This window comes from Poecilia reticulata, chromosome 15 (assembly GCF_904066995.2).
Source record: "Poecilia reticulata chromosome 15, P_reticulata-male-v2, whole genome shotgun sequence".
NCBI lineage: Eukaryota > Metazoa > Chordata > Actinopteri > Cyprinodontiformes > Poeciliidae > Poecilia > Poecilia reticulata.
This window is the reverse complement of record NC_088844.1, coordinates 21,365,172-21,379,916: the sequence shown is the minus strand read 5'-3', so window position 1 is coordinate 21,379,916 and position 14,745 is coordinate 21,365,172. Positions and strand designations below refer to the sequence as shown.

The window sequence follows — 14,745 nt, the reverse complement described above, 5'->3', positions numbered from 1 at the left end:
TGTATCCATTAGAAATAGTTTAATCCTTGAGGATTCTTTTTATTTAACTCTAGAATGTATATTTTGTCAGTTCATAACATTATAGAGGTGATTCTATGAGATGTTGTTAAGATATAAAATTAAGATTGAATTTTAAAATAATAATTTTCAGAAAAGTTCCTTTCAAGAATGTTTTTCTAATTGACGTATAGTTGAGATAATCAATCAAAGTTGCATTTGGCGGTGCGTACCTGTTGAAAGAATTTCTCTTAAGAAGGACAGGTTATTCTGACCAGGTACTCTTATGTAGGCCACAAAGAAATAGGACTGATTAAGCAAAAGGTGTGACACCCAACCCCCACTCTCCGATCTCCAGTACAGGGGAATGACTATCAAAACCTGGTGCATTTATAGTTTTCCAACAGTTTGTGAATGAGAAAATAATTTTTCCACCAACTATTAACTTTGTTAGTAGTTTAAAATATCTACATGTTCATAGAATTACATCATACGTAGTTTATTTTCAACAGCGTCTCATATCTTTTCAAAATTCTCCTGGTTCATAATTTCGCTCAAGTCAGAGGGCATGTTTTTGGTATTTGGCGCCCCCTAGCGGCCACGGTGCGGTACTGGCGGCGTGCAGTGTGCCCTCCTCTAGAGGTGGGCTGGTCTGATCTGCAGTGAGCGCAGACTGAGAGGAGGGTGGACCACTCAGACTGTCCCCCTGTCACTGATTCACAGATAAGCACAATAACCGCTTTCTGTTTCATATTCTGGGTCCCTGAAGCCGTCTACTTAACCGGTGGTGAGTTGATCGCGTCGCTTTAGTGAACCACTTTATTTACACAGTGGGTGATTAACGGTGCCCGATGGGTTTATTGTGGTGCGGAGAGCTGGGTTTAATCTGCTGCACCTTGTCGCTCCGGTAAGAATAGACACGGAAGTGACAGCTGCGCAATGAGGAGGAAAGAATCAGTTCATCTGCCGATTTTAGATGTAAAATCACAGCAGCTTTCATCTATAATTGTGAGAATCTTTTGTGTAACATGCAGGCCGCTTACAGACAGGCCTGTATGTTCCCGCTGAACAGGTGCTGCAGAACAGTTCTGGTTCAAGCTGCAGGCCTCACTTAACGTGACTTTTTACAGCAGCTGAAAGAAAGAATCCACTGAGGATTTCACAAAGTGTTCAACATATTGTATGGGCAGCATTGTCAGTCACCTGACAGGGAGGTGGTTTGTTGTTTTTACAATGTTGTTTAGGGTTAAAGTCCTGTGAATGATACCACTAGCATTGTTACTGCAGGGATCAGTTTTTTTTTTGTCCTTCCCCCATTATTGAAGAAAAACCAGACCCATTCAGAGCTCTGGTGTGATTTTGACAGAGGGACATTCCTGCAGAGTCTCCACAGGCGTGAGGGGCCTCCGTTTGGGGACTGGCCTCTTTTAACAATACCCCCCTCTCCCCCACTTTTTTATTTTTTTATTTTATCACAAGCATGGCCTCTTTTGGCTCCTAACACATCCTTCACTTCAATCATTTTTTCCTCTTCCTGGGTCTTGCTGAACTATTCATGACACCTGAACATTTTCATATTTGGTAAGGTTACAAAACTTAATGTATTGTACTTAGATTTTATGTAGTGAATCATTATGGAGTGGAAGTAAACATGGTGTCCAAAAGTGTTACATGTATTTTAATGCAATCTCAAATGTTTTGGAGCCTCTACTTGTTTCCCGTGTTTAGCTCCTTTTCCCCGTCAACTCTGAAAGAAACCATCCCCACAGCATGATGCTGCCACCACCATGTTTTATGACGGGGATGTTGTATTCAGGCTGATGTGCAGTATTAGCTTACTGCCAAAGAGCCAAAAAGTCTAGTTTTTGTCTTGTGTGAACAGAGCTACATCTTCCACATGACTGCTCTGTTTCCTGATCCTCTTTCATTTAAACATTATATATTATTTTTTTGGTTGGTTTATCACTTAAAATCTCAATAAAATTCACTCTTTGTCAGTGATTTGATGTGAATACTTGCGTAAAGAACCTCCCAACAGGTATTTTTTGCACAGACTCTGCTCATCAGGATTCATGTCAGGTAGAGCAGAGATGCGCTATTGTTCAAGTTTCTCTTAGCACAGGTCCAGAAAGCAACACAGCCAAATCTTTGCATTGATTATGTTAGGCTTTTGTAACTTGTGGGGAAACTTTAGTGTGAAAGAAGATCTTTCAAGTTAAAATAGTGAATATATTTGGTCATTTGATTAATTTCCAGCTCTAAATCAATGCTTAACCATTTCTCTCTGTTCCCTTCCTTCCCATAGTCCCTTTCAGCCTGTCCATAAAGAAAAGGTATCACATATACATGTTTTTTGGTACTTTTATTTTTACTTTGGGCTTTGGTGTGTTTAAATTGTATTTATTCAGTGCATGCTTTTTGCTTGCTAATTATCCTCTGCTGGCTTCTACTTTTTTTATTGATTTCTAACCAATGTTTCCATGTCAGTTTTCTTTCTCTTGATATATGGCTACATCTTGGCCATGTTTCAACTTAAAATGAAAGGTACTGTTACAAAAAGGTCTGAATCTAATTACTGGAATCTTTAGGTTTTTCTGAAAGCTAAATGCTCACAGCTACGAACTTTTGCGCTTTACTTGTAACTTTTTATGATAGAATAACACAAAGTAGTGCACATTCACAAAGTGAACAGCTTTCAGTAATTTCCACTTACAAAAGTGCAGTGTGTGTTTAAATTGAGCCTTCTGAATCGGTACTCTGTAGACCCACCTTTTGTTGCAATGACAGCTGCAAGTCTTTTAGGTTCAGTTTCTGGCAGCTTTGCACTTCTAGAGACAGAAATGTTTCCCCGTTCATCTTTGCCAAATTGTTCAAGCTCAGCCAAATTCGACTTATGGCATCTGTGAAATGTCAATTCTTAACCATGAATTCTTAATTGGATTTTGATTTAATGGTCCGGACTTTGACCGGGCCATTCAAACACACAAGTATGCTTTGATCTAAACCACCTCTGTAGTTCTGGCTGTAGGTTTATCATTTTTCTGCTTAAAGAGGTTCCTTTCCAGTATGTTTACTGTGACTAAATTACACTCATGTGAAACTGTACCGATTTTGTGACTTCAGAAGGCTTTGTTCCACTGGATTTTATTCATAGGTATCAGAGCAAAATAGGGTTGAATACACTCACCTAACACTTTTTTCAAATTTTTTCAGCTTTTTTCACTTTCAAATTTGACAGGAAAAAAGAGTAGGTGCATAAATTTGTTCAGGAGTACTATTGTGAAATCTTCAGCTTTGGAAGGTTTTGTGTGTGTGCAACTCAAAGCTATAGTCCAGGGGTTTTGCAACGTCAGTCCTTTATTGTCCTTTGGATGCAAAAGTTGCAGGACAGCGACTCAAACACATGGTTAATGATCAGGCATTTGCAAAACTTCCTGATATGCCAAAGAGGTATTTCAGCCTTTTGATTGATGAGTGTTGGAGCAGGGATTCATCCAAAAGCTGCAGGACAGTGACACTCGTGGACTGGAGTTGCAAACCCACGCTTTAATCATTAATAAGAAAATGTGGAGAAGAAAAAAAATCTAAGTGCTACAGCTTCGTACAGAAGCTTTTGCTATAAGCAGATTTTTATATTTTCTTTTTCCAACCAGACTTATACCACTGGATGAAGTGTTGTAACATTCAGACAAGAGCGTGTCACTGTTAAACTTGCTTCTATTTATAAATTGCACCCGCCTACCCGCTCCATATTTCTGTCCTGCGCCCAGTATGTATCCGGTTGGTGGGATATCTGCAAGCATATACGCCAACAGGCTCCGGTCAGAGGGCATGGGTTCCAATGAGCAGGCCGTGCACTTTGCCAGCCAGGACTACGAGGCTCTGAAGCAGGAGTGTGTGGAGGCGGGCTGCCTGTTTGAGGACCCCTGCTTCCCCGCTGAGCCCCCATCTCTGGGCTTCAAAGAGCTTGCACCCAATTCATCTAAAACCAGAGATGTGGAGTGGATGAGACCCACGGTAAGAAAGTATCAAGGGAAAATCTATGCTTTCCTGCTAGTTGGTATGATAACAGTGAGTGGAAAATAAACTGATATCACAGTATTTACAACTGTCAAACAGAAAATTAGCCAATAATTTTATCTATAATATAATCCAGGGGTGTCAAAATCCTTTTCATTTTGGGCCATATGAAGATCATAAATGCATTAATAAAACTATATATTAAACTATTAAATTATAGCTTTCTCAGTATTCAATGAGTACCTCTTAAAATTAAATAACATTGAACATCAATTTGACACTACAAATAAAAAACGATTTGATTTGACTGATAAAATAATATTTAAGCACGCCACTATTATCTTAAAGTTCTATTTATGAGGCTCTTTGTCTTGTGGGCCACATAAATAGTTATGACGGGCCGGATCAGGCCCGCGGTCCTTGTGTTTGACACATGAGACATAATCTATTATATAAATCCATTCTAAAATGAGCTGCAGTTCTAAACATCTTTTTGTTCATTACGTTTACTGCTTATTTACTGCTTCTTTTAATAATAAAATGAGTCTTAACAGGCTGGTGAATAAGTCAGACTATCTACTCTGGCTGCCAGCCTGCAGCCTACTGCTTAAGAGGCTGCTTAAGTTGAAAATTGTGGTTTTAAAACAGTGATGAATGGGTCCATTGTAGTTTACACACCATGTCTATCACTGCTTTTTTTTTGTAATTAGAAATTTGCCAAATTTGTTGTTCTGGTAAGTGAAGAAAGGAAGTTTTGTAGTCTTCTTTCAGCCAGGGGAATGGCAGTGTGCCGCAACACTTACAGAGTGTTAATAATCACTCTGTTAAACCAGAGGAATTTTAAAATAATTATAAAAATAACTAAAGTTAGTAGAAGTTACATTAATTGAAAAAGTATATCTTAAAAAACAAAGTAATATAATAATTTTTTTTTAAATTACTTTTTAATGTCTTCTTGTTACTGGTAGACGGTGCAGCCTGGGTAATAATTTCTAATTTTCCGCATTCCAGACCAGAATTAGATCAGATTGATTATTGTTTTGAATGCTTGTCATGTAATAATTCATGGACAGGAATTTGATTTTGACTGTTGCATGTAAGCAGGCATATCATGTCTCACTTTACATGTTGCAAACCTGGACAGAATCAGACTTGTAGGGACAGGCGCTTTGCAGACCTCTGCAGCTGTCGGCATCTCGGACCTCTCCCCTCTCTGCCATTTGTTTACAGCTCCTCGATATTTACAGTTAAACCTCATGGGAGGGTGGCAGCCGGGAAAAGAGCTGATTTCTTTGAAAGAGTTTGATTGTCCTGACTCATTTCTGTTGTCTTTGTAGGAGCTGACAAGTGACCCTCAGTTTATTGTGGGCGGAGCCACCAGAACAGACATCTGTCAGGGTGCTCTTGGTGAGTTATGAATTTGTTGTGAAAATAAGCTCAAAGAACAGATTCTGATGTGAGGTTCTGGCCTCTGATTTTTCCCTCCAGGCGACTGCTGGCTCTTAGCGGCCATTGCCTCTCTGACCCTGAATGAGAGGCTCCTTCATCGGGTTGTTCCACACGGCCAGTCCTTCCAAGACGACTACGCTGGAATCTTCCACTTCCAGGTTCTTTACTTACAATTTTCCACCCTTCCTTTTTTTTTTTTTTTTCATTCCTATTCACGCTGACTCGACAGATGGATCTCTTTTTTTTAATGCACTGCTTTGCATTGCAGTTCTGGCAGTTCGGCGAGTGGGTAGACATTGTGATTGACGATCGATTGCCTGTCAAAGACGGAGAGCTCATGTTTGTCCATTCAGCTGAGGGCAATGAATTTTGGAGTGCACTCCTAGAGAAAGCTTATGCCAAGTAGGTTTTAAAAATCGCTTGCATTAGTTTGTTCAGAGGGATATTCTGAAGTGTTGCTGCTAAAAGCAATTAGTCTGAAGGGTTTTTCTATTTACCGTCAGGCTAAATGGCTCTTATGAGGCTCTCTCTGGAGGAAGCACCACCGAGGGCTTTGAGGACTTCACAGGGGGGGTGTCTGAGATGTACGAGCTGCGTAAGGCTCCCAAAGATCTCTACAGGATAATCGGTAAAGCCTTGGAGAGGGGCTCCCTGCTGGGCTGCTCTATTGACGTAAGTGTCGTTTGCGCCTATTCATCTGGAATGGTAATTTAATTCTACATTATAAATTTCTGCTCACATGTTGAAACAGATAACCAGTGCCTTCGACATGGAGGCTGTGACCTTCAAGAAGCTTGTGAAGGGCCACGCCTACTCCGTCACCGCATTGAAGGAGGTCTGTCTCTCTGCGACTCGGTCAGCACAAAGCATTAAAGTTGTGGTTTGATATTTCCTCACCGCTTTGCTGTGTGACAGGTCGATTACGCTGGCAACACGGTGCGCCTTATCCGAATACGTAACCCCTGGGGCCAGGTGGAGTGGACTGGAGCCTGGAGTGACAAGTGAGTGTGTTCAAACTTACAGGTGCATCTCAAGATGGGAATTTATTTCTGCACTTGAATTCAAAAAGTGAAAGCTGTATATAATGTAGGTTCATTAAACACACAGGGCGTATTTCGCGATGTGTGTTTTCCTTCTGCTAAACTTTCTATTCACATATTTGGAGACTGCACCCTGTGAATACCCATCTTGATTAACAGTTATCATTTGTGATTTATCGTCCTTGTTGAGGATATCACTGATTGTCTCATGGGATATTTGTTATTTTAGCATAATAGGCTATAAAATCACACTCTTCTACAGATTTTTCTTAGTTGTATTGCAATATCATAATTTTCTGAGAAACTGAATTTCAGGTTTTCATGAGCAGCAAGTCATAATCATCTAAGTTTAACAGTTGTAAAAGCTGAAATATGCAACTCTTTGCAGTAAATCTAATTATGAGTTTCATATTTAGAATTGAACTTCTGAAAGCAGTTACGTCAGTGATGTTCAGATTTATTGAGATGTACCTTTAAATTTTGTGAACATTTAGCTTTGGAGGGTTGTTTCTTATGTCTGTCATTCATAGTTCTAGTGAATGGGATGAAATCGACCCATCTGAAAGGGAAGACCTGCATCTTAGCATGGAAGATGGAGAGTTTTGGTAAGATTTACATCTTCACATACAACAAGAAGTTAAAAGGATTAATATACGTTAATATTTGGCAAACTGCTTGGTTTCATACAACTCCCAGGGTCCCCTTTTATAAAGGTTTATAAAAAACCTTAAAAGTTATTTCATGTTACAATACAATAACATAATCTGGCACTGAAAAAGTCAGAAAAATAAAATCATATTAATTTATTGAGAGGAGAAATGTGGCCACCAGACACAGTGAGAGAAGACAGTTTTTCCCTGTCCTGCTCTGGTTTTCTTAGTTTGCTGAAGGACTTCATGCCCACTGTTAAGTACAATGGAGAACCTATGATGCTGTGGGCCCTGGATAACCTTGCTGGACTGCATATTATCATGAACTCTTTAAAATATCAGGGCATTTGAGTAAAATCTCTAGGACTCAACAAGAAAATTTCAAATTGAATAATGGCTTAGCTCCAGAGTACATTAAATCCAGTGCTGGAAACCCACTGCCCTGCAATTTTTAGGTACATCCCTGCTCCAACACACTTCAGTAGCCAAACATTCCTCTGTCTGTATGATACAAACTTGTGAAATGTCACAGGAAAAGAGTTTGCTTCTCTATTGTCAAAAAAAGAGATTTGCATAGTTGTAACAAGGTGTGACAAGGTGAAGAAGTGTGGCACTGGTGATTAATTAAAAAAAACATTTTTTTATCATGATTATTTCTAATCTAACTTTTACTGAAATTATTTGTACATTGTAACAATGTTTCTGTTGTTTTGTTTTGTTTTGTTTTTTCATTCAGGATGTCCTTCAGTGATTTTTTGAGGCAGTTTTCCCGGCTGGAAATCTGCAACTTGACTCCAGACGTCCTGAGTGAGGACAGCCTCAGTCACTGGAACACCATGAAGTTCTACGGCACTTGGAGGAGAGGCAGCACGGCCGGGGGCTGCAGGAACCATCCCAGTGAGTCAGCAGCAAAAATCCAAAAACATGTAGCAGAATATTAACATCAGGGTTTCTTCATAGTCATGAAGAGGCTGGAATAGTATAGGTATCTGGTGTCATTTTCCTGATCATGAAAAAAAAAGAAAATTTAGTATGGCCAAATTTTCCCAGACTTTTTCTTCAGTCTTCAATTTTTCTGAGGGACAAATGTGTACTGGTGCTTAATAAATGCAGTGATTTCACATTAATATCTTTGAAATGTACATTTCTTATCTTTGATTTGTCCCACTACTTTTTGACTTTTCATTTATTGACTAAATGTGTACAAATTCCAATCAAATAAGTACCATTTTACTACCTATGTAGTCTCTGAACAACTTTAAAAATGTGTTCATATAGGTTTATAAATCACTGAATGGGCATGAGCCAAAATTCTTGTCACGTATAACCCAGGATGAGCCTTTAAAGTCTTCACACGCTGCTTTCCCAGAACTGGAATCAAACAAGATGTAGCAGCATTCAGTGTTGCTCCTAAACTCTGGAACAAACTCCCTGAAAACCTAATATATTCAGACAAACTGTTGGTTCTTTTAAGTTGGGACCAATAAAACATTTAGTTCACTGAAGTTTTTGATCAAAAAGTCCCAATAATGAACTGCTTGCCCAATCAGTGAAGACGGGTGATTAATCTGTTTTAAATGTATAATTAGGAGTTGTTCTTATTAATGCTGTTATGAGTTTGACATGTTGATCTCTTTTTAAGCAAAGCTTTAAGGTTTTTACTGTTTTCCTTTGATGTGAAATGAAATCACTTTTGATTGTCTTGTGCTTGGTGCTAAAATACAGCACCAAGCACAAGGTCTGTTCAGGTTGAACAGAACCCGTAGTTCTTAGACTGTGTCTACAAGTCCTAATAAATTAATAACAAAAACTTTTTTTTATTAAAAAAAAAACAGCTTAGAATTGTGGAGGGAAATTTGTACTAACAAAGACACAAAATTAACAAAGCTTTTCTGTAGAGTCTGCTTTGTCCAAGAGTTATAGTGTTTAAAATAGGGCCAATTTAAGTAGTTCCAGATGGAATAAAAGTAGTTGCTGTATACCACACTGAAAATCACAGGCCAGCGTCGGCATTTTGGTGTTTCAGTAACACTGAAAACTAAAAATACTAAGAGATGCTTACTGTTCAAAGTCATGATTTCCAAAACATTTTTTTATAAATAAGTAAAAGTGACTATTTGTAGAAACTCTATAATATGTGTAATTTTTCACAAAACTGGCTTGACATAAATGCTCCATTTCTGTAGACACATTTTGGATAAATCCTCAGTATAAGATCACGTTGCTGGAGGAGGATGATGACCCAGAGGATGATGAAGTTGCGTGCAGTTTCCTTGTAGCCCTCATGCAGAAGGACCGGCGCAGATACCGACGCCATGGTCAGGACATGCACACCATCGGCTTTGCTGTCTATGAGGTGAGAGCCATGATGGAGTGCATGGATCCCCCTGTGTTCTCCTGTAGTTTATAAAAAATGTCTGCTCCCTCATGCCACCCATTAACAAAATCTTCCCTTCTGTTCCTTTTGCAGATTCCAGAGGAGGTAGGTACAGGATCTCTTATTGAGAACCTTCTTACTTGGTACTCATTTAGCGATTCTCAAAATCTATCTTCACATATGCTAAATGAAGAGTTTCTTTGAAAGGTCTGTGTTGGGATTATGTACATGAAACGCCACAACAACAGAAAAAACATTTTGCATGCATTTACAAGAGCAACCAAACTACTCACTAAAGCAGCTCAAATATTTTAAACACAACTGGTGGTAATTAGTGCATTGTTTTAAATTAACTGACATGGAAATTTGAAAATCCATGTTAAGTCATTTGTCTCCTGCTGTTCTCAGTACAGAGGCTGCCAGAATGTCCATTTGAAGAAAAATTTCTTCTTGAGTAATTCATCGTGCGCTCGATCTGAGACCTTCATCAACCTCCGTGAGGTGAGCACTCGGCTGCGGCTGCCACCCGGGGAGTACCTCATCGTGCCCTCCACTTTCGAGCCTGGCAAAGAGGCCGACTTTGTCCTCAGAGTTTTCACCGAAAAGCAATCAGAGACAGAGTGTGTCTTTTTTTATCTATTTTTTTTTTTCATTTTCACCATTAGCAGAAAGTGTGAAGGGAAATCTCATATTTATTTTTTGTTGCAGGGAACTGGATGATGAAATATCTGCTGATTTTGGAGAAGAGGTGTGCATCAAGGATGAATGGCCCAAACATTTTCTTTTTGGAACTAATTGTTTGAAGTATATAGATCTCTGATTTTTATGTTTACTTTCATCTTGCAGGAGGAAACAACGGAAGATGATATTGATGATTCGTTTAAGTCCATGTTTGCCCAGCTAGCAGGAGAGGTTACTTGAAATTTAACGGAATGGTGTTGATAATTGTAGTGTTTTTCATTAATCTCAGGTGTAAAACTTTATTAAACAAAAAGCAGGATTTTAATGCAGTTAAAAAAGAACATGGCTCTGATACTGCTGTTTTTTCTTTCTTTGTGGTTATATAGGACATGGAAATCTCTATTCGTGAGCTCAGGACAATTCTCAACAGAGTGGTCACCCGACGTGAGTTTTCTGTTTAACCTCGGAGTAATTTTAATATTCCCATGGAGTCTTATCAGTTTGTGTGTAGTTTGTGCACCATTTTCCAGGCTGCTTACAAACTGCAGTGTGTCTATGGTTTATAAATAAAAAAAAATCACAATTTTGCTGTTTCAGACAAAGATCTAAAGACTGACGGCTTCAGCATAGAGTCATGCAGAACCATGGTCAACCTGATGGATGTATCCTTATGACCTATTGCACAAAAATAAACTAGTTAACTCCAGTTCTGCTGGTTATATTTTTGGTGCATGATAAATTGCCTCGATGTACAGTATCATTTGCTGCCTTAACACATACTTTGCCAGAAAGATGGCAGCGCTCGCCTGGGACTGGTAGAATTTCAGATCCTGTGGAACAAAATCCGGAAGTGGCTGGTAAGAATGAGAGAAATGGGGGTGTACTCTTAATCCCTGTGTTTTTATTCACATTTTTGCCTCTTTGTTTCCCAGGTCACTTTCAGAGAGTTTGATCTTGACAAGTCAGGAGCCATGAGCTCATACGAGATGCGACTCGCTGTGGAAGCAGCAGGTCTAATGTCCACAGCTTTCTTGTTGACATTAATACTTTCAAGAAACATCATGATTTCATATTTTAAACCTGTACCCTTTCTCTGCGCAGGCTTTAAACTGAATAATCGGTTGCACCAGATTCTGGTGGCGCGGTATGCAGAGAATGAACTGATTGACTTTGATAACTTCATCTGCTGCTTGGTCAAGCTTGAAGCCATGTTCAGTGAGTAATTCTGCACAAAATATATCCAAACTTGAAATACCTCAGAGTTTTGCTCAATTGATTCATCTCAATATCTGGACCATGGCACAACTTAACCTAGTAAAAACTTTCAATTTAACAGGATCTTTCCAGCAGCTGGACAAGGAGGGATCAGGAGTTGCTGAGATAAATCTCACAGAGGTGAGTGATGTTGTAAAAAAATATTATTTAAAACTTCAGTTGTGTCTAACTTTTGTTTATGATTCTTTTTTCAGTGGCTTTATCTGACCATGTGTGGATGAGGAGCCCTATAGTTTCAAGAGAAGCTGCAAAAATATAGTGCCTGCTGTTCTGAGAACCCCTCAGGCTGTGAAACACCCCACCTCAGTGCAGACACAACCTAACATAGGAGCTTTATAGGAAAGCGCAGGTGCATTAAAGCCACATGTGTCCTAATTATATTTTTGAAGATATGCAATACCACAGCGAGAAAAAAAAAAAGTCATGTAAATCAGTCATCTCCAGTCCTAGAAATAGCAGCATGTGCCTTTGCATGATACACCAGCTGGAATCTGCATCATAATTTGATATTTTTATTTACTAAGTTTATTTTAATATTATTACTGTCAAGTTATGTCCTAATTTTGTCATTTATTACTTACTAAAAGCTGCCCCACCATATTTTTCCTGTCAATATAATTTTTATTTATTTTTAAATCAAAAATAATCACCTCAGAATTTCATCTGTATCTCCTAACTCCTACCTCCAGGTGGCAGTAGAGTCCTAGCTGGTGCCAACTTTTCACTTTTATGTTAAGCTAGTTCAGTATTGAAGTTGAAGAAACTTGTTTTGCACTGAAATTTCAGCTGAAGGAAGCCACCAGTGATGTTGTCTCACACTAATCACATTTACTGTATGTGACATTAACATTTTTTATGTAAGTGTTGCCTTGCTAACAGCAATTTTATGTGCCATTTTGTCATGTTTTGTGAATGTATGTTGTGCCTTCAATAAATATTTACCCCAAAATGGTGTTAGAATCTGCTCTGACCCACTAAACTGCAGATCAGCAGATGATCCTATGATGTAAGTAAAGGTCATATTTGCTGTAAACTTGAAGCCTCAGTAAAATGTCAAATATGTAAAATAACACTTTAGCATTTGATGGGTGGCAACAAAATACTATGCAGAAAACTGCAAATTGACCATTTTTCATTTTATTGAAAACTCAAGAGCTAAATGTTCATATATATTCGACATGATGAAATTAGACAAACGTGTTTGCAATTGCCAGAACTTTAGAGTAATCGCCTTCCATTTGACGCAAGCTTGTTGGTATAGGAACCTTAATCCTTGTTCCAGTAGGGTTGCCATTGTCCTCAATCAGAACAACATTGTTCGAATCAAAGCGTGGAATCATGCGGTCCCCAGGCATTTTGTGTCCAACGATGAGCGCTTTCTTCTTCTGCCCTTTAATGGCCAGCAGCACTTTGTCGCCGACTTTCCCAATGCCGTTCTTAGTGTAGACATGGATCACTCTCGGTGGGCGGTGATGTGGCGTATTTCCGAGAGAGCTGTTGTCTACCACGCGCACTCTCGTCATTTTCTGAATTGCAGCCGTAGCAACTGTGACACTGGAAAGATAAAAAATTAAGTCAGTAATTCTAAACTAAGCAACTTTTTAAAAGTACTTCATACTAGTTATTCTAAAGGGTCCCACTCGTTTTCAGTTTTGATTTGAAAATGGAAAAAAAGCAAGCAGCAAAAATTATTGCTGTACAGTATATTCCTTATGCAGCTTAAACCTTTGCAAGCTAAAACTACATCAACATAATTGTGATTTTAAGTAAGAGACTAACACCAAGCAGTGCATAATGACGAACCTGAACAAAATACATCTTCTCCAAAATTATTTACAAATTAATCTGAAAAGATGGATGAATTCAACCTCTTTACTCTGATTTCCACAAAGAACATCTTTGTGGAAGAACATCAGAGGTGACCTCTGTCACCTCATTAAAAGAAATCAGACTCCACCTCTGTCATTAAATCTCAGTATAAATACATTTGTTCTGTGAAGGCCTTGCAGTTATTTTAGAGAACAAATGGCATCATAAAGATCAAAACATACAGCTTTTATAGAGTGAGGAGAAGTTTAAAGCAGTTATGTTCTATAACATTTACCAAGCTTTGAAAATCTCTGAACACTGTTGAGTACATTATCTAAAAATGGAAAGAGTAACTAAAAGCTTGGTAATGAGGGTAGTAGCCACCAAGGCCATATCAAATATGAGCTTGCACTTCACAAACTTTCTCTTATGAAAGTGTCAGCTAAAAAGAAGTTGCTGTAAGAAAGCCTGAAAATGTGTCTGTCACCAAAACAAATCAAAAAGGACATCAATGCCTTGCAACAAGGTGGTAGCTGCATGATGCTGAAGGAATGCCAAAAATGCAGCTAACCATTTAGTTATAACATGTAAAAAAAGTTCAAAAAGTTGCATTAGCATTGCAAGGCACTGTAAATTTCACCTAAAGCTTATTTTTCGAAAAAGAATACCAAGACTAAAGATCCTATAATATGCTTTCAATATGCTTGCTGCACCTTTCAAAAACTACGTACATAAAACATTTTTTCCCCAAAAAGATATTCTTACCTAAAATTTCTTTGAAGGATTGTTGACGACGTCTGAACTAGCAGCACAGGAAGTTGTTGTAAAAGCCGGGGGAAAGTCATGATTACAGCTAATCTTCTGTGGCCTGTGGAAAACATGCAAACGGTTAGCAGCTAATATGCTAATGCTAGCGGTGTCAAACTTCACGTGGGAAGGTAATAAGATTTAAATATGCTAAATGCTTCTCAGTTTGATAATAACTGGGACAAAAAGAATATAATTAAATTGACACATTCATCAGATTGGGTACAAGAGCGTACATTTAACAAAATAAGGTAACCCTTGTTTTCTGCTCCATACCAATGTCAAGCGTACGTCATCTGGAAGCGACTAATAAATTTAGCTAGCGAGTTAACAAAATGCTACAAAGTACAAACCAATATTACTCACCGTAATATGAACTTGTAGTAGTATCCTAATCATAAATGTTGCCTGATTGTGCGCGGAAAAAGGCCAGAAGAAGATGGGAAAAATAGCCACAGGCGTCTGTTGCTATGTCACAGACATGCGCAACAGTGTAAAGAAATACAATAAACTAGATGTTACTCATCCTGCCCCAAGGAGGACTACACATAGAGACTAAAGAGGTCTATGGGTTTAAGACTAAGACGCATGCGCAATCTACATCTCACATGTCTGGGGCTATCGCTAAACTTGGTGTTAG

General features: G+C 38.6%; 2 protein-coding genes across 4 annotated transcripts; one reads left to right on the top strand and one right to left on the bottom strand.

Annotated features, from left to right (window-relative positions):
• The first annotated feature begins 631 nt into the window (after window positions 1–631).
• capn1a (calpain 1, (mu/I) large subunit a) lies at window positions 632–12,438 on the top strand. Its single transcript, XM_017309021.2, has 23 exons — window positions 632–784; window positions 2,303–2,330; window positions 3,768–4,014; window positions 5,355–5,424; window positions 5,506–5,624; window positions 5,735–5,868; window positions 5,970–6,138; window positions 6,218–6,301; window positions 6,382–6,467; window positions 7,037–7,111; window positions 7,893–8,053; window positions 9,343–9,512; window positions 9,627–9,638; window positions 9,942–10,153; window positions 10,242–10,281; window positions 10,380–10,445; window positions 10,601–10,658; window positions 10,812–10,876; window positions 11,003–11,071; window positions 11,147–11,225; window positions 11,316–11,429; window positions 11,551–11,609; window positions 11,684–12,438. The coding sequence occupies exons 3-23, from the start codon at window positions 3,769–3,771 to the stop codon at window positions 11,708–11,710; spliced, it is 2,115 nt and encodes a 704-aa protein (XP_017164510.2). The 5' UTR covers window positions 632–784; window positions 2,303–2,330; window position 3,768; the 3' UTR covers window positions 11,711–12,438.
• A 172-nt stretch (window positions 12,439–12,610) lies between these two features.
• Window positions 12,611–14,662, bottom strand: mrpl14 (mitochondrial ribosomal protein L14). 3 transcript variants are annotated; one of them, XM_008430167.3, is made up of 3 exons: window positions 14,472–14,662; window positions 14,064–14,166; window positions 12,611–13,043 (listed from the first exon to the last, which is right to left on the bottom strand). In XM_008430167.3, exons 2-3 carry the CDS (start codon window positions 14,141–14,143, stop codon window positions 12,677–12,679), a joined length of 447 nt encoding a protein of 148 aa, XP_008428389.1. In that variant the 5' UTR covers window positions 14,144–14,166; window positions 14,472–14,662; the 3' UTR covers window positions 12,611–12,676. The 3 variants fall into 3 exon arrangements, with proteins under 3 accessions (XP_008428389.1, XP_008428390.1, XP_008428391.1); XM_008430168.2 differs by lacking the exon at window positions 14,472–14,662 and adding an exon at window positions 14,342–14,462; XM_008430169.3 differs by lacking the exon at window positions 14,472–14,662 and adding an exon at window positions 14,382–14,436.
• Window positions 14,663–14,745: the final 83 nt, after the last annotated feature.

Excerpts from the sequence above, each read along its gene's own strand:
- mrpl14 (XM_008430167.3), bottom strand. The coding sequence starts at position 14,143 with ATGACTTTCCCCCGGCTTTTACAACAACTTCCTGTGCTGCTAGTTCAG. Across the intron at positions 13,044-14,063 it reads ATCCTTCAAAGAAATTTTAG|TGTCACAGTTGCTACGGCTG; the intron begins GTAAGAATATCT and ends TTATCTTTCCAG.
- capn1a (XM_017309021.2), top strand. The coding sequence starts at position 3,769 with ATGTATCCGGTTGGTGGGATATCTGCAAGCATATACGCCAACAGGCTC. Across the intron at positions 10,659-10,811 it reads CAACAGAGTGGTCACCCGAC|ACAAAGATCTAAAGACTGAC; the intron begins GTGAGTTTTCTG and ends TTGCTGTTTCAG. Across the intron at positions 11,610-11,683 it reads CTGAGATAAATCTCACAGAG|TGGCTTTATCTGACCATGTG; the intron begins GTGAGTGATGTT and ends TTCTTTTTTCAG.